This window comes from Lepisma saccharinum, chromosome 29 (genome assembly GCF_977018435.1).
Source record: "Lepisma saccharinum chromosome 29, izLepSacc3.1, whole genome shotgun sequence".
Lineage (NCBI taxonomy): Eukaryota > Metazoa > Arthropoda > Insecta > Zygentoma > Lepismatidae > Lepisma > Lepisma saccharinum.
Genome location: NC_139257.1, coordinates 17684877 through 17703381, shown reverse-complemented (window position 1 = coordinate 17703381; position 18505 = coordinate 17684877). Strand labels below are relative to the sequence as shown.

At 38.0% G+C, this 18505-nt stretch overlaps 1 protein-coding gene across 1 annotated transcript in view; it reads left to right on the top strand.

Annotated features, from left to right (window-relative positions):
- The window catches only part of per (period circadian regulator), a 72272-nt gene extending 54930 nt beyond the window's left edge, over positions 1 to 17342 (top strand). The window contains 8 exon segments of the mRNA XM_083114785.1: positions 2068 to 2099; positions 2155 to 2208; positions 2210 to 2227; positions 4935 to 5034; positions 6577 to 6648; positions 7101 to 7223; positions 10453 to 10623; positions 14039 to 17342. Of these exon segments, the coding sequence (XP_082970911.1) occupies positions 2068 to 2099; positions 2155 to 2208; positions 2210 to 2227; positions 4935 to 5034; positions 6577 to 6648; positions 7101 to 7223; positions 10453 to 10623; positions 14039 to 14128 (660 nt within the window). The 3' untranslated portion in view covers positions 14129 to 17342.
- The last annotated feature ends 1163 nt before the right edge of the window (positions 17343 to 18505 follow it).

The window sequence follows — 18505 nt, the reverse complement described above, 5'->3', positions numbered from 1 at the left end:
CACAAGGGGTCTTGGTTTCGAATCCCGTCCTTGGCATGGATGTTTGTGAATGTCCATTCATCAACTTCATCATGTCATCACTCATCCCAATCTTAGCAAATTAGCCAAATGTGGCATAAGAATTGAAGTAAAACAAAGGAAATCAATCTAAGTCTGTCAGTTGTAAATAAGGAAACATTGTGCAAGAAGCCCTTAATCTCTTATCACACCCTGCTGTCCCCTGGTATCATAGTGCATAATCTTCTATATGTATGAAAATGGATGTATGTGTGTATATATGTATGTATGTTTGTTCTGGCATAACTCTCAATCACCTGGAGCAATTTTAACCGGTAAAAGTCTGTTATATCGGAGACACATTTCTATCGGATATTTTCAGTTTTAAATGGTTCGTACTTACCAATTGTGTATTGCAGAACATAGTTGAAGGTGCCATTATGCTTTTAACACGAAAATAACTTTGATTTTTCACATTACGAGTAATTCTTTTGGGACCTTTCTTCCATTGCGGAGCATAGAATATTTCGCGCACAGCGGTGGATCATCACACGTCGTGCTTGTGTTTTGTCGATTTGGAGTGGGCATGCAGTGTTGCAATCTTCTTAACCGAAAAAATACCTACTTTCGTATTCATTATGTCATCACAAACCATTGACGGATAGCCCCAAAAACCATTCACGATAGCCCCAAAAACCATTCACGATAGCCCCAAAAACCATTGACAGATAGCCCCAAAAACCATTGACAGATAGCCCCAAAAACCAAAACCATTCACGATAGCCCCAAAAACCATTCACGATAGCCCCACAAACCATTTCCGGCAAGGTTAGGTTAGGTTGGGTTAGGTTAGGTAAGCATAGTTAAAAAAATAAAAATAAAAAAATTCTGGTAAAAAAAGGCACGTTCGGAAACACTTCTTCCTCTCGCAAGACTGCGTGACTTTCAACACTCGTGCCATCTGCTGGTTCATAATAGAAACAATGGCATAATGTTGTCGCTTCGCACAAAAGGCTACTTTTATACATCAAAAGTGCTTATTTTCTGTTGTGCAGCATTCCATAGTGACAAAATACCTCTACGAAGTTTGATAAATGCAACAGAAACTCATTTCCGTAAGTAGTTTCTCCTGTAAATTTGAAGGAAAGTGTCTCCGATATAACAGACATTTACCATTTTAACCAAACTTGGTACACATATTTACAATCTGGAAAGAAATACTGTGGGGGTAAGACACCTCTGGCACCCTTAGGGTGGGGGTGGGAAGGGGGTGACGTAAAAAAATGAAAACGACCGATATTAGTGTGGAATCCATAGTTTTCGGGGTCGCTAGATTGAATAGTCACACTCCGAATGTCGTTCAACTCCAAGGTCATCACCTATCGGCATAGGGGTGAGAGGGGGTGAAAAATAAAATGTCAGAAATGATGTACCCTACTGTGGAATCCATGAAGCTAATTGGTGACATTCATGATGACATATGAGAGAGAGAGAGAGAGAGAGAGAGAGAGAGAGAGAGAGAGAGAGAGAGAGGAGAGAGAGAGAGAGAGAGAGAGAGAGAGAGAGAGAGAGAGAGAGAGAGAGAGAGAGAGAGAGAGAGAGAGAGAGAGAGAGAGAGAGAGAAGAGAGAGAGAGAGAGAGAGAGAGAGAGAGAGAGAGAGAGAGAGAGAGAGAGAGAGAGAGAGAGAGAGAGAGAGAGAGAGAGAGAGAGAGAGAGAGAGAGAGAGAGAGAGAGAGAGAGAGAGAGAGAGAGAGAGAGAGAGAGAGAGAGAGAGAGGAGAGAGAGAGAAGAGAGAGAGAGAGGAGAAGAGAGAGAGAGGAGCGAGCTAGCTAGCTAGTGCCATAGCCATATTTGTGGAATTTTTTCATACAGGTAATGAAGTAAATTATAATAGCGAATATTTACAGTTCTGTATTTTACAACGAGCTAAAACAGACATCCAAGTTCACAAATTTTGCTACCACATTAAGTATGGCAATAATTGTAAATACTTTAAAAATGTAATTGTTTCATGTTTCTCAATTGTTTGTAAGGAATCACTTAAATAAAGAACTCACTTCTTCTTGCAGGCGCTGTCAGAATCTTCTAAGCTAGACAAATTGTGTATGCAGGAGCGTGCATCCTCTAACATAAGCCAAGGGGACAATGGGAAAGAGGCTATGCAATCCAAACCAAAATGGTGATTTTGACAATCACAGGGAACAAGACAATCCCTGGAGATGACAGCAGGTAATTATTATTGTTAATATAAATTGAATACCTGGATAAGTGCATGCACAAAACTATAAAAAATTGCAATGCTCACTTGAATCTACATGATACACAATCAAAATTTCTGAAGCACAAATTAGTGCATGGAGCTTAGAATTATTGCACTGAAAGTTGGGGCATAAATCTGTAGATAAAAATACAGGTTTATTCACAATGATTGTCGGAGTTTTAATATTTTTTTCTGGGAAGGCCATGAAACATATGGCATTTGTAACTGCAGCAATTGATGGAGACACTCAAAGTTTTATTGGCAGTGTCCTGTAGTTACACGTTTGGCCGCTAGGAGGCAGGTTTTGCAATATTTTCATCAGTCATTCATCAGATCGTAACTAATGCAAGATTTGAAGCATCCAGAAATTAATTATTTATTAATGTATATGTTATTGTTGTACATTTAAATTTCCAGTTTTCTAGCTATTGTAACCAGAGTTTTTAAGGGGCCGGGAACCCATAAATACTAATGGATTCTATTGGGTTCTGCTGCAGGACTCGAACCTTTTTTTCTCGCACAATTTAAATTGATACAAGTTGCGTATTGTTTCATTGAAAAATAGGCTCCTGGACCATAATTTAAATTGATCCGGAAAAAAGGTTCCTGGACTGTACTTAAATTCATCCTGAAAAAAAAAAAATGGTTCTGGACCGAATTTAAACTCATCCGAAAAAAGGTTCCTGGACCAAATTGAAACTCATTCGAAAAAAAAGGGGGGTTTCCTGGACTAAATTTAAATTCATCCAGAAAAAAGGTTCTTGGACCGTATTTAAATTGATCCAGAGAAGAGGTTCCTGGACCGAATTTCCTGGGAAAAAGGTTCCTGGACCAAATTTAAACTCATCTGAAAAAAAAAAAAGTTCCTGGACTGAATTTAAACTCATCCGAAAAAAGGGTTCCTGGACCAAATTTAAACTCATTCGAAAAAAAGGGGGGTTTCCTGGACCAAATTTAAATTCATCCGGAAAAAAGGTTCCTGGACTATTTAAATTCATCCAGAAAGAAAGGTTTCTGGACCATATTGAAATACTTTACAGATAAAATGGTTCTTTACGGTCCAGAACAAATTTACGCTTGCTGATTTTCTCTCCTAGACCGGAATTGAATTTATTTAAAATTCCTGGAACTTTAAAAACCCTGATTGTTATAACTAGCCCACTTGCATCAGATTCAGGTGTGCATTCTGTGTAAAAGCATGTCATATTTATGATAATATATAATTCATTGTGTGAAAACCAAAGGATGTAACTTCAAAAATGCTGTGTTCATTTGTTTGTTTGTAGCTTATCTCTTTCTCTTCTCTTTAGTGCAAAAGTCGAGTCAACGTATTTCCAATTAGTTTTTTGGACATACATTGATCAGACTCCAAAAAAGAGCTATTAAAATTGAATAGATAAGAGAAAAAACTGAACATGAAATTTTTGAAGTTACAATCCTCTAGTTCTCAGATGACGAATTGAATTCAAAAACTTAATTATTTAGTTATTTAAAACTTTCAGCAGAATAAATTTCTAATTCTTAAATTTAAATTACAATAATTATGAAACATTTCTCGTATAAAAAACATAAAAATCTGTATTTTAAGGTAGATGTCTATACAATATCTGCCCAAAGGAAAGAAACCAAAAAAAAGAAAAACCACATTCACATCATATACATTTGAATGAACAAGATACAATATATTTTGATGTTTTTTTGAAGGAGGGAAGTCCATCAAACATTCCCAAAAATTGTTTCACCATATTGAATATATAACCATACACACCTCCCGATGATAAAAAGATTGTGTGCCAACATCTTGATCGACACACAAGTGACATTTGTGTAAATGCGTGTTAAGTGTAAAGTGCTACAGATACCTTGCAGTGAGTTTAGCTGCTTTAAAAGATATTGATTCTACTGCAGAGTGTGAATTTTATATATACATATATTTATAACTGTTGAAACATTTATGTTAATAATATATACCATTAATGTGTTTCTTTCAGTACTGTAAACATTTCAATAAAATAAATTAATAAGCTGATTCATCTGAATGTGAATTCTTTAAAATGTGCAATATTTTAAAATATTATTAAATTACACTGTGTTTCAGAATGATGTGAATGATTTCAACTCGTTATATTTTACTCATAAATTGTCAAAATAAGATACAACTTCACACATGTGTAATATAACTGTTCAAGTATAAGTGCCAATGGTTATTGTGAAGTCAACTCGCAAATGCTCAATGTGAGCACCCGTCGTTACTCTGCACACGTCAATACAGTATCTAACTCCATCCAGGCATGTTTTAGAATGTTCTCGTCAATAATTTGCACCACTGCGCTAATGCGGTGGATTTAATAGAGTTCTTTGCTGATGGATCCTAATAAAACATGTACGAAACTGACGTTGCATGCTCACGTCCGACCTACTCTCGCAAAATGCTTTCTCCTCACCACTGGCAGCCATTTTACAACTGGCCAGCTTGCACAGCAGAATTTAGGACTACTGAGACTATTAAGGATGCGTTCAAATGGTGATTGTCGTATTGCTCATGTTACGTGTTTTTATCGTGCAGATTATTTTGAAACACCCTGTACATATGGCTTCTAACTTGATGGTATACACAATAATATAACAGCTGTTTGTGGTTGCTGCTATATAGTTGTGCTGTGTTTTTCTTTTCAGTTATTCTTCATTTTATTCATTCTTAAAGACTGACAAATCAGATGAAAGCATGAAGAGCTCACCGGAAGTCAGGGACCAATCTGATTCATATCAGGGAGAGGTACGTTTAGTTTTACTAATGTCACCTTAAACTGTAGATCATTCCAAATAGCCCATCTGTTCATAAACTGGACTTACAACAGACTTCCGAAAACAATATTAAGAGATTCCTCACATGCACATGCTTGGTGCTTCCTACCATATTGTATTACAAGAGTCAAATTAAACCCTTAAAAGTCAGGACAGACTGTATACAGCTCAAATTTACATGAGGTGTCAACTGTTATTTACAAAACGACCTCAAGGTGGCAACACTAATCAAGCGAGCTTCAAAACTCCATTTCTGTTATTTTAAAGATGGCACCTCCTCTACACACTTGCACCGGTGAAGAGGTGCTTACTTGCCTAAAACTTACAGAAATTTCTCGGCAAATGAAAATTCAATATCTCTGTGCATGCTTACCACAGCAGCAAGTTTACTAATGGAGGAGAAAGTTCGACAATAGCCTCAGTTCACAGGCAGATGGGTGGAAAGGCCTTCGCAGTGGCTCATAACTGACTGCACGTGGACCCCCAAAGACTCATTCTTCTTAAGGTAAACAGGCACTAACTCAAAGTTAAAAATATATGTAGATCAGGAATAGGTCTTTGCTAAAATACAGCAAACTTGTGCAATCCTACATGCAGAAATGTATTAGATAATAAACAAAAGCAAATTAAGGTATACACTTGACTCTTTGTATGTATGTGTGCATGCAATTTTTCATCACTGCTCAACGTACCAATGTACTGCACATGAATCTCTTCCAAAAAAAGTGAATAACACAAGGAATGGAATGTGTTAAAAATTATAGATACTCGAGTTTGGATTCCAATTAAGAATTAACCAGTAGACCTATGCAAAAACGAGTTATATCAAAATTTAGCTTATTCAATTCTGTGTTAATCTATGCTAACCAAATTTATTTTCGAGTATGCCTTCTATATTTAATTGTCATGAGAACAAAAATGTGCCGTCTTTTTAAGTTTTGCAAATGATCGCTATCTTTGAAATTCCAAAAATAAAAAATGTCTGGTCCAACACAATTCTTAATTTTCAGATTTGTAAAATTTGTCAAAAAATGTTCTTATTAATTTTGCACAACAAGTACTGGGTGGTCCTTCAAATACAATATTAATCTTGTTTTCAAGCTCTTTGCATCTGTTTTTAAAATCCATTATCATCGTCTATTTACAGTGCGAAACAGATTTTATATAGATTTTTATTCAACGGAGTAAAGATGTATGTGGAACGTGGCAACACTGCATGCAGCAATGCCCGTTGAACTGTGGCAACTGCAGGCTGTCAGTACGTACATGGCACAGTGCTATATGCAAGAGGAACTTCACCTTTACCTTTAGTTCATATGGAATTGTGTAACTAAATCTCGAAATAAACAAAATGCCCTTCTCTTTTGAATAAGGCATAGCAAAATTGATAATTGTGCAGGAAAAAGCCACTTCCACTATTTCTAGCCTTAATGTTTCATCATGATAGTTTTATACACATTGATTATCATTGATTTTTCAAATTTTAACTTTTGATATTTCAATTCCTCAACAGGAGATGGCTTGGGGAAATGAAAGGCTGAAACATTCTTCAGATGAACAGCAAGTTCTTAGGCCGATCAGAAAGGTATGTAGATTGTTACTGTGTGTAAATAAAAGCCCATTGTTCTATTTAATGAGCAATGGAAAACAAGGGTAGAATCAATACCACTTTTTCCTGATACAAATTTTGGTCAAAACTGATGTCAGAACTTCAGTGATGTAGCAGTTTTTATAACTGTTATATAATAAATAGTACATAGTGTAAGCAATACCAAGCGAATGACACTCATGTGTGCTTATGCAGTGTAATATTCACTTTAAAAGTTTTTTGAAAAATGCAAGGTACATTTTCCTCACAATTTGTCACAAAGCAGTGCGTAATCAAATGCAAAATGTGAATTTTTTAAAAAAATAAAATTTAGGGTTATCTATTGATGTAACTGCACACTAAAACTCTTGCACTCTTAATCTTTGATGCAAATTTTTGACATTTCTTTGTGCAATAAATTTTAAGATGCCTTCCATTGTCTTCTTTAGGAACCCCCGTGGATGGAAGATGTGAAAGTTACGCCAGATCTTATGTACAGGTACCAAATACAGGAGAGATCTCTAAATGATGTGTTAGAAAACGACAAGGCAACACTGAGACATTTGCATCAGGTTAGTTCGCATCTGTCTCATATATAAATCAATAATTTTAGACTTTATTCGTATTACCTAATGCTCACTTTTTCCTTAATATTTTTGTCATAACATTTATGTTAGAATGCAGTTTCTATTGAACATTATCCGCTGTCTAGTGCTTTCAGTGGCACAAATTTATATGGGCATGTCTTTAACCCTAGATAGCTAATGTATCGTAAAATTTACGAGGGAATTAAAAAACGATGACAACCAATAGTTTTTTTTTAAAAATTGAATTTTAATGAACATGACTTGTTACTATACACCTTAACAAACATTTTAGTTACAAAAAAACTGTTTTAAAGTTTATCAGTGCAGTGCACACAGCATTTTCCCCGATGCTCCCCACAGATCGGCTTGTTGCAGCGGCAGCAGTACAATGACGTCATCCTTCTCTTTGCCGATGGACAAATTCCGCAGATTGTGCGTGGCTGGTTTTGTGGATTCATTTTTGGTGCTTATAAATAATTTGAACTTTAATTCAAGCAAAACATAACCATCACTAAAAACTTCACAAACTATACACAATAATGAAAAAAATAAAAGTTCGCAAGAAAGGTTTCCACCAAAAATCCAGGCGGAGAAGCTAACGTGTCGTAAAATGTACGAGCTTGTTCTGAAAACAACTATACCAGCGGCCGGTTGACAACTGAGTCTGTCATAAACCGACAAAAGGCAACGTGGTGAGTCCATTGCCCACTGGCTAAGGGGTGTACGGTAAAATATGGTCATCTTGGATCATAGGTTTTACGATACGTTAGCTTTCTGGGGTAAAGAAAACACAACTATTTCATCATTATATACTTCAATCCCACACCATTGCCTTGCGGTTCAAGACATCAGGCTTTGGGTTTCGGTTACGGGATCACACTGCTTCGAGTCTCCTGGGAGAAGCGTAATGGGGATACTATTTCTGTGAAGCAACTAGAGGGAGACTGCAAAGCCAAGGCTGGATTTAACTACAACCAGTTACGTAATAGATGAAAAGATAGTTCCTTGGTGCGATTCATGAGTTGGACAAACCTTGCTCCAAAATACTACCAGGTTGTCCCAGAAGTCCTGCACCATACAAGGGGAAAAATGAAACACAGAATATCAGAAATAAAGACAGACTTTATTCAGCAAAGTACAGGCCTCCATGTTCGATTACCTTCACCCATCTCTGTGACAGCAGTTCAATCTGATGGTGATACCAGGTGGCAGGATTAGAATTGAAAAACTCGCGACAGGCAGAATTTACCTCATCATATGAATTGAAGTGCCGACCACACAGGAAATGTGTGAGAGAGTGAAGCATACCATAATCCAATGGTGCAACATCCGGACTATAGGCGGAATAAGGTAACAACTCAAACCCGTCGAGCTCAGCCAGGGTGTTGGTCACTCTTCGAGACCGGTGACTCAGAGCATTGTCAATTTGCAGCACTAACCTCTTCCTCCTTGTTAATTCCGGGTATTTCTCGTTTAGAATGGCATACACTCGTTCAGAATACAGTTCACCTGTTACAGCACGACCTTCTGGAACAAACTCATAATGGACAATCCCGTCAATATTCCACCACACACTCAGCATGAGCTTTTTCCCAGATCCGTCCTGTTTCACATAGGCGATGGCCTCCTGTCCTCTTTTCACCCACTGTTTACGTGTATCAGGGTTTTTCAGAAACACCCACTTCTCGTCTCCTGTCACAATTCACCTTCAAAAACGAAGATCATGCAGGTTCTGTAGCAATGTCTGGCAAATTGCAACTCTGCGATGGGTCTGCACCTCTGTCAGCTCGTGCGGACTTTGTCGAGGCTGTTTATTGGTATAATCCATGTCATGCAAGCGACGGTTTACTGTCGATTTAGGATGCTCCAACCACTCTTGCTAACACACGTGTGCTGGATTGTGGTGTAGCATTTACAGCATCCTACAGAGGCTCGTTGATGTCCATCGGACGTTGTCCCGTGCGGGGCTTGTTCGCAAGGCGTAGATCACCTGAAGCGAATTTTTTAAACCAACGGGAAGCTGTCGATTGATTCACCACTTCTTCGTTCTCCACACAACAAATTTCTTCGTCTGCCGATTTTGCTGTTAGTCCTTTTTTCCATAAAAAAAGTATAACTGCACGAAGTGCAATTTGGTCCTCACTCATCATGCCCATTTTGACTTCACGGGAACACTCGCTACACATGCAGTGCGTGCCTTCACTTGATCCCACGAACCTGTCCTCTATGCCTGCCAACAGCCTTTCACCGGTGGGGCCACCTACCCTCGCAAACTTCACCTCGTGGAGCTCAGTGTGCTGATGGTGCAGAACTTCTGGGACAGCCTGGTAAGTTGGCAACAGTAGTACGTACAGCTGGGCTTCCCTTCCACGTTGACTGTCGCTGGATGAGCAGAGTTCTGTTGTTTTTATGCCCTCTGCATGGAAGTTCGACACCTGGGAATTCAGCCAATCCAACACTGCCATTTTCAAAACCTCATTTTCTTCAAATTGTTGAGATGTAAGCCACTTTTGAGGTTCCGGAAGACGTGATAGTCACTAAGTGAAAGGTCCGGACTATATGAGGAGTGATCAAAAAGTTCCCATTCGAAACTCTCAATCATCTGGAAAGTGAGTAACAGTGTGTGGTGTAGTATTGTCACAGATAGGAACAGTTCTTGAGTGCAGCATTTCATATCGTCGGTTTTGTATGTCACGTCTGAGTTTTGATACCATTTCACAGTACGCCTGTGATGGGATTGTTTTCCATGGCTCCATAAAATCCATCACAAGCACCTTGTTGGTCCCAGAACACAGTTGCCATGACTTTTCATGCAGATGGAGTTTGCTTGGACTTTGTTGCCCTTGGTGGATGTGAATGTACGGCACCATTCCTGTACTTTCCCTTTACCCTTTACACTCGGTCGGACCACACTCTTCACAAAATTCTTAGTTAATTTCAGCAGCACTTCTAACATCTGGCGGGATTGTGTATTCGCGCAGCCATTTTAACATACTCTAACTCAGACGATAACGAACATCTGACTAGCGAAAATATGATTGTTAGGTCGTCAATGGACCAGTTGATGTTACTGCACAGGGGCAATCAGATCAATCACTGTTGCCAGTCACTTTTTATAAATAATCGGCCTTTTCTTTTTAAATGCATTCTGTAATAATCATGTATGTTCTCGTTATTTAATTGTGAAGGAATGACACACTATTTTCTTTCACAGCCTTCCTTGGTGAATGACCAGTTAAGCCAGTTGTACATAGACTTGGAAGCAGAAGGGTTGGCCACAAAGCTCTTGCTGGAGGAGAAGACGATCTCAAGCTGTAGCAGCAGCAGCAGCAGTTGCGAAGAGATCCAAAATATCTTGGAACAACCAGGCTCAAGCTCAAATAAGGTAATATTTGTGAAAATTTCATTTGTCAGTTTGTTAAATAAAAAATATTATCTTTTATGCATCACTTACAAGGGAGGTTATCTAAGTGTCCGCCTCCGATTTCCATGAAACTTGGCAGGTGAATAGAGGGGCCCAAAGCAAGAAATACATGTTTTTTTTTTGTTTCAGCTAAAAAACTGTTTTATGGGGCAAAACCCTCCTCGAATGTCAAGATGAGGACAAATTAAAGTGAGGATCTGACCCCTGTGTCCCCCTCCGATTTCCATGAAACTTGGCAGGTGTATAAAGGGGCCCAAAGGAGGAAATACGTGTTTTTTTGTTTCCGCTAAAAAACTGTTTTAGGGAGCAAACCCCCTCCCTCAAATGTCAAAATGAGGACAAATTGACATGGGGATCTGACCCCTGTGTCCCCCTCCGATTTCCATGAAATTTGGCAGGTGTATAGAGGGGCCCTATGCTCCTGTTTCTTCCTATGCCATATTTACGTGGTTTCGGGGTCAGATCCCCACTTCAATTTCTCCTCATCTTGACATTTGAGGTGGGGGGGGGGTGCCCCCTAAAACAGTTTTTTAGCTGAAACACAAAAACACGTATTTCTTCCTTTGGGCCCCTCTATATACCTGCCAAGTTTCATAGAAATCGGAGTGGGACACAGGGGTCAGATCCCCACGTCGATTTGTCTTCATCTTGACATTTGAGGGAAGTGTTGCCCCCTAAAACAGGTTTTTTAGCTGAAACACAAAAACACGAATTTCTTCCTTTGGACCCCTCTATACACCTGCCAAGTTTCATGGAAATCGGAGGGGGACACTTAGATAACCTCCCTTGTTAGTCATGGAACCAACTAGTATCATAGTTTTTTGTGCTTCTAGGGGAAATTATGAACTTACTTAAGAACTCTCCATGTAAACCTGTTGAAATCTTAATTCAAAAATGCCACAGTGAACCCCGATTTTCCCCAGTTTTACACTTTCCTGCATTATACAGGCTGGCCACAAAGTGGGTGTACCCCTGGGTTTTCGTCGGAAAGTATGTTTAATTGTTGTTGATTTGCAATCGTTCGACCATGATGAAACACATGGAACTTGATTTAAAGTGCAAGCCGTACTGTCCTTGTCACGTTAACAAACTCTCGGATGCTGATAGGACGTGGTGCGGGAATATCTCCGCAAAACCATCTGCCAGGACATGGTGCAGAATTCAGCTGTGCTACGATCATGATGGTCTCCATACCGATTTCCTGGCCATCAGGTATGTGATCACATCGCTATAACAACAACAACAACCACTGTAGTATCGGAAACACAAGGGGGTACGCCCACTTTATGACCTCCCTGTATATTCAATCTTCATTGTCCCAATAGAGCAAAATGCTAGAAAATTTTCCTGCATTTTAAGTTCTTTCAACTTGGTCCCCTGAAAAAGGTAAAATCAAGATTTCACTGATATTGTTTTAATACATTTTACCAAGTAGTTAACATTTAATTTTTTAAACGAGAGGTTTGCCTATATACTTATTTACCTATTGAATTTTCTTTTTAAGTCCTCTTTTATGCACAGATAAGCTAATTGGGACTCAACCTGTAGTTTAAAGTGTGATATGAATCACTATGTGCCTCCACAGGGTATCAAATCTAAGGACCACTTGTTACCACTATGTCATCGGGGGAGGTATACGAGGTGTGGCTAGTAAAAACCGGATTGATGTTGTTGTCGACAAACGACAAGCGCATCAAGGTCAAGCGGTGCATGAGTGTATAATGTGATATCCTGCCTATCGACTGTGTGATTTCCCAGGGTGCACGGCGCTCAGTTCCGCTGTAGCTTGTGGATGAAGTGAACCGTACATCTGCGCTCCGTCGGAAATACTTATGTTAAGTGTGAAAGTGGAACAGCATATCAATTTGTGGTTTCTTATGAAACTCGGAAAATCCACCACAGAAACTTATGGTTTGTTGACGGAAGTGTACGGAGATGAGTGTTTATCACGCACGCAAGTGTTTGAGTGGTTCCAAAGGTTTAAAGAGGAACGAGAAGTGATCGCGGACGACTTGCGTACTGGATGGCCTTACACTTCAAACACGGAATCAAACATTGCAAATGTCGGTGAATTGATTCATAAAGATCCGTCGCTCGAGTATTCGAGCTATTGCAAAACATTATTACATTACAGTGCTGACGGCCCTTCGTGAGCGAGTAAGAAAATGACGACCTGATTTGTGGAAAAGCAAGTCATGGATTTTTCATCAGGACAATGCTCCTGTCCACACGGCATTGTCGGCACGGTGGGAAAAAATCCCGGTTCTCCCCCGCCAGGGTCTCTTGCATGATAGTCAGATGCCCTAATGACTGAGCTTTTTTTATTCCTGTGTAAAGGAGTCCATTTTTCCTTCTCAAATATTTACAGCAGAATTAATCAATATTCCGTGCACAGACTTCAGAAAGTGTTGCATTGATAAATAAACTCTAAATTTAGTGTTTAAGAGTTTATTTCGCATTTCGGAGTTCATTTCGTATCATTTCATAACAAAACATAGTAGGGAAATGCACCTCACATCTTTCAAAAACATGAAGAATGACTCTCGGATGCTGATAGGACGTGGTGCGGAAATATCTCCGCAAAACCATCTGCCAGGACATGGTGCAGAATTCAGCTGTGCTACGATCATGATGGTCTCCATACCGATTTCCTGGCCATCAGGTATGTGATCACATCGCTATAACAACAACAACAACCACTGTAGTATCGGAAACACAAGGGGGTACGCCCACTTTATGACCTCCCTGTATATTCAATCTTCATTGTCCCAATAGAGCAAAATGCTAGAAAATTTTCCTGCATTTTAAGTTCTTTCAACTTGGTCCCCTGAAAAAGGTAAAATCAAGATTTCACTGATATTGAGCGAGTAAGAAAATGACGACCTGATTTGTGGAAAAGCAAGTCATGGATTTTTCATCAGGACAATGCTCCTGTCCACACGGCATTGTCGGCACGGTGGGAAAAAATCCCGGTTCTCCCCCGCCAGGGTCTCTTGCATGATAGTCAGATGCCCTAATGACTGAGCTTTTTTTATTCCTGTGTAAAGGAGTCCATTTTTCCTTCTCAAATATTTACAGCAGAATTAATCAATATTCCGTGCACAGACTTCAGAAAGTGTTGCATTGATAAATAAACTCTAAATTTAGTGTTTAAGAGTTTATTTCGCATTTCGGAGTTCATTTCGTATCATTTCATAACAAAACATAGTAGGGAAATGCACCTCGCATCTTTCAAAAACATGAAGAATGATCATTACCCTTCTCTTTTTTTAACAGTTTGTGTTTCCGTCAAAAACAAAATGTGCATGCCTCTATTCATCATATACATAATTCATAAGTAAAAACCAAATTAATCTTATATTCCTGTATTTTCTAGGGAAAGAGAAGAAGGAAGCACACAGAATATGATAAACTAGTTATGATATTTGAAGAGAATGCTCCACTACCACCTCCAGATACAAAGTAAGCAGATGTCAATTAAAAATGGTGGACATTACATGAAAGTATAGTGCATATATGAGTGTGTGTGTGCAAAGAAATGTGATCGCAGTTCCTGATACAGGAGGCTGGCTAATATAGAAGCAGTTCAAATAGCAACTTGAAATCAAAAAACACAAATATGTTGTTACTTTTTTTATAGTGAAATGTAATGTATATATATATATAATTGTGTTGGATGCATGTTTTGACCAACCAATTTTTCTTCAAGGAAGCTGCCATTTGTTGTTTTTTGCATCAAACTGTTTTCATTCACTGTAGGGTCACTGTTTTGTCCTATGGTTTTGACAGATTGTAAATATTTTGTATGCTTTCTATATCAAACTCAGAATATGTCGTAAACCCTTGTACATATTTCATAAATTCTTTGTGCCAATGTGTCTTGTTAAGTTTCACTATGAGGTAGTAATTTGGAAATTTATTTCTCAATCATTGTCAAGTTAATGGCACAAGCCCAGCCGATGGCAAAGATAAGAGCATGAAACTAACTAATCTCTATTAGTATTATTTATTAATTTAAATTTATTGTTTTTCTTGTATGTACGCATTGCTTGCATTGTAGAATTAGTTTCCTGTAGTTTACGGTTATTACAAGCATAAGAAAACAGTTTTTCATTGTGGCATTTCAGGAGAACACACACTCCCTTCAACAGACATTTATTTTTATTTTGACTAAAGATACAGTTATAACGTCACAACAAAAACTGTTTTCTTATGCTTGTAATAACCGTAAACTACAGGAAAATAATTAAATTTATTGTATGAGTGAATCTATTGTCAATGATGGAACTGCAGAATTGGATCATGGGTGTTTCTATTGTAAGTTAGGGGTGTGCGGGATCCTGAAATGTTGGTACCAGAATCAGGGAAAAAAATTCCCATCCTGATCCCGACTTTGGGAAATGACTTCCCGACTTTTTGGGATTCCGAAAATTCAGGAAATTCAAAATGGTCATTTTTAAAAGTTGTTAATTCTCAATTTTTTCTGCATTGTAAGTGTGTAGAACTTCTCGGAAATTGTTAGTTTTTATTCCAGAAATGCAAAAACAATTACTTGTAGTGAAAATGATGTGTAGAATTCAAGATTTACCTGGCATTTTGAACATTTCCCATACCGAAAATTTCCCGACTGTCAGGAAGTTGCGAATTTTTCCCCATGCCGAACGTTTGGAATTAAAATCTTCCTGTCTTGACCAAGAAAATTCTGCCCTATACACCCCTAGTATGTGGTACCAAAACAACCATTATAATGTGCATTTATAGGGATTGAAGTTTCATTTGCATTTTGTACTTCGAGCAACCATACATAATACAAGCCGCCACTGACTTCATTGTTTGTAAACATCATCCTAGTTGGTAAAATGCTAATAATGTGTGCGAATGTGTGGTTACAAGCCGTCATTGATTGCATTTTGTAAACACCGAGTGCTTTACTCCTTGCGCGGTCCGAGGTTTGCTATTTGTTTACAAAATGGAAGATTTCCGAGAGGTGGCGTTGGGATCAAACAGGATGGATACAATCAGTACACAGTCTAATCGTACTGTGGGAGTCACTTTTCTTACTGTATTATTAGCATTTTATCAACTAGGACGACGTTTACAAACAATGAAGTCAGTGGCTGCTTCTTATCACACATTCGCGATTATCTCGAAAATGGCTTGTTTGCAGAACCATGTTTACTGACACTTTTTTGCTTCTATTAATTTCACCTGTCAGTTCGTGCCATTACTTTTGAAACAAAATGTATATCAATATAGGTGACATCTGGTGAACTATTCTGAAATTAAGTGCACCAACTATGGTCTGTAACGGAGGCATGAAGTAAACATCAACAGTATTTGCATTTGTTTGGCTTCCCTTGTGTGCTTCTTTAAGCTAATTATGGCAATGAGGATGAATGATGATTTTGCAAAGGAAGATATATGCCAGACTCATGGTTTTGAACCAGGATCCTTCAATTTATTCGCTTTGCCACTACTTCTGCCACCGAGGTTACAGATGGTAAATATTGACAGAGACCCAATGAAATTAAGAGTCGATTAAAATATTTTTAGTTTCCTGCCTAGCTAAAGGTTAGTGATCTTAGGTTTGATCCCCATTGGGAGCTCCAAAAGCTCTAACCCAGCACAAAATGCAGAACGAATATTTGTTCCACATATGATTGTTGTCAAATCTTTCTTTAAAATCAGGACTAATATATTTATTTTACTGCTAACATTTTTGAGTCTTTACAGTAAGATTTGACAAACATTTATTGTAGAAGAGTACAAGCAATTATTGCGGCAGGCCATTGTAAATGTTGCTTATATTTTAAATAAACAGCAGTCTTTCTTTCCATCATAAGAACGTAAAATACATGATATAGAAGTACCTGTGCTTCATTAATTTTATGGTTTCATGTCAGAGTTTTTATGTTGTTTAAAACGAGTGCGTGTGATTGTGTATAAAGAAGCTAATCCAGTTTATGATGGCTGTTTAGAATGTAAGTTTTTGTTACCTTGACATTCAGTTTATGCCAACCGCTAAGTTTGTATGTCTATAGTTGTCGATTCAATTTAGTAATTATGGGATGAACTGAAAATAAGAGTACATAATCCTTATCCTGCTGAAGCAGAATTTGTTTTTTCTGCGCAATTATTTTATAGCCGAATTTAGATGAAACTTTATTCGATTTTAATAATCTGGATTATTGACCACTTTCACCATGGATAGAGCATAGTTTGTGCAGTAGTTCCTGGTTTAGTTTCTTTAAGAGTAACAAAATGTTACAAAGTGTGAGAGAACTACATGGTATAAATCAAAGTTGTTTTTTTATCTTGCTACTATCTTGCATAAGACTGATATAATGCAGTTTTGTGGCAGAAGGTTTTGCTTCTTTTGTACACTGAACAATGTTTTTTCTTCAGATCGTGTTTTTAGGTTTTGTAAAGTATTTCTAGTTTTTTAAAAACGTGTGGTTTTTAAGTGTCATCCTTTTGTTACATGTTTTGTGTAGCATAATTTGCTCCACAATATTTGTGGAAGATTATGATTTTGTATGTGTCATACAAACCTAATGATGTTTTTGTATTTATGTACATTTTATCTTGCTGATGGCTATTTCTGATGTATTGAAATGTTATTGTAAGTGTGCCTACAAGACGGTGCATGCATTTGTACAGTGATTTGAAAATAAAATATATTTTGGAATTTTAAGAGTTTTAAATTAGTTGATCCCGAATGATATCCATGGTAATTGTTTCACCACTGCTGAAAATGTCTTATGCCTTAGCGAAATCATCCTCTGGGAATGATTCAGACCAAAATGACATGAAAACATCATGGTAAACTGCACACACCAGGTGACTCGTGGAGTTAATAAAAACGTTATGTAACATTTTCACAGATTCTAAATATCCTATAAATTTTGTAAACTGCATAATTTCCATTATTTTTGCATTTAGGAAGAAACGGATTATGTAATTAAATGATTATGTCATGTGAAAGTAAGACCGTGCAGTGAATGCTATAGAACAATTGCTCAGTGCAGGGATTCTCAAAGTGTGCTCTGCAAAGCCCTGGGACTCTGCGATGCTTTCCGTGGTAAATCACTCATCAAACCTGGACCCCTTGATTACAAGGCAGTGACGTTACTGCTATGCCACAAATATTGTTTGAATTTAAAACACACAGTTGCAACCCAACATTTACTCCAGTTTCTTACCGTCTCTTCAGTAATTTGTGGAAAGTGTCGAATCACGTTAGTCCGCACTTTGTGGTGGTGTTGAACATTTGCCATGGATTGGTGGCTCAAGACTGGAACATAGGAACTCCCACCAAAGGAAGCTTCTTCCACACCATATGTTTCGGAGCCAGTGCCAGATGCTTCAAAACCAGAAGAGGAGGAAACTCGAGACTAGGGATGGATGATATCGGAAATTTACTATCGCGATATATTGTCAAGAAAATATCTTCACAGATGATACGATGCAATATTATTTCCTATTGTGATATCAGCGATATCGCTGACATGATATATATTGCTATATTGCCAAAAAATCATGATGATATTTCACCACACACCAAAATATCATGGTGATATATTGTCTAGTTGATATCGCCTGGATGATATTTTTTCAATATCGCAATATCAACACTATTCAAGACTCCACAATAGAAGAATGTATGAGTGATACCTGCATTGAAAAGGAGGAACAAAGTGCTCTGGGAAGCAAAATTCCCGACTGCATCATTAAGAATTGTAAATATGATGAATGAAGAAACAAGTGCACTATCACAGGCCAGTAAAAACACTTTCTTCTTACGAGTACTTACTATGCAGTTGTAAGAGCATTTTTATTGTTT